At 44.9% G+C, this 928-nt stretch overlaps 1 protein-coding gene across 1 annotated transcript in view; it reads left to right on the plus strand.

Moving 5' to 3' along the window:
- The first annotated feature begins 9 nt into the window (after positions 1 to 9).
- Positions 10 to 928, plus strand: part of utrn (utrophin) — a 221,798-nt gene continuing 220,879 nt past the window's right edge. The window contains 1 exon segment of the mRNA XM_008278665.1: positions 10 to 283. Coding sequence (XP_008276887.1) covers positions 205 to 283 — 79 coding nt within the window. The 5' untranslated portion in view covers positions 10 to 204.

Consider the following 928-nt stretch of genomic DNA (forward strand, 5'->3'; position numbering starts at 1 on the left):
GTGTGTGTGATGTCACACAGCCCGGCCCCAAACAAACCCACCCAGCGTACTCGCTAAACGCTCTCACACCTCTGCTTCCTCTTCCTTTACTCTCTGTCTCTCCACCACCACCTTGTCTTCCTGTTTCCGGATTTGTTGTTTTCGTTTCTTTCTCTTTCTTTGTCTCTCTCTCTTTTTTTTTTTTATAAAGACTTTCCTTCTATCATGAATTTCAATAAGTGGATGTCGTGGAGAAAGCGGAACTTTTTCAGAAGAGGAAAGTGTGAATACAGTCTTGATCTGGGTAAGGTTGTCTTCATTAGCTTCTTCGTACCCGCAGCAGGAACGTTCACAGTGGGCATCATCCGTTTCTCTTTTGCTTGAATTATTTTTTTTCTTGTGGTTTTATGTTAGACGCCTTTTTCTATTCGGTGTTCTGTTTCAGCCTGGTGCTGCTGGTTGCTTCTCCTCTGAAGCTTTAGCATCTCTGGGTCGCTCTGACCGTCCTACAGCTGATGTGTTGTGCTGATTAGTTCTGTTTGCTGATATCTCCCTCTCCGTTATCATATAGAAGCTCGGCTCTGACTTTATCAGATGTTTTGGTGATTAGAAAATGGTTGTATGGTAGTATTTATCTTTTGCCTCTGTTGCTGCCTTTACGTCACACTGCAGGCCTTTTTCTGTATGATGGAACAGCTTCAGTTCACTGTGAACTCCTGACAACACCTCTGGAAAAGACTGGAGCAGAGAGTGTCCACAGAACCAGCCGTCTCATTCTGACAGACTTCTAGAACTGTTCTAGTGATTTTCTGATCCTACATCTTTGTGTTGCTTTCACCCTCCTCCTCTGTGCAGCTCCATATAAATGTTGGAAGAGTTCTGTTCTAGCATGTAGATCAGAACGTTAATGCCCCCGGCTCACCGTACCGCGTCCAGCTCACCGTACCGC

The sequence above is a fragment of the Stegastes partitus genome, unplaced genomic scaffold (assembly GCF_000690725.1).
Source record: "Stegastes partitus isolate 25-593 unplaced genomic scaffold, Stegastes_partitus-1.0.2 Scaffold129, whole genome shotgun sequence".
Lineage (NCBI taxonomy): Eukaryota > Metazoa > Chordata > Actinopteri > Pomacentridae > Stegastes > Stegastes partitus.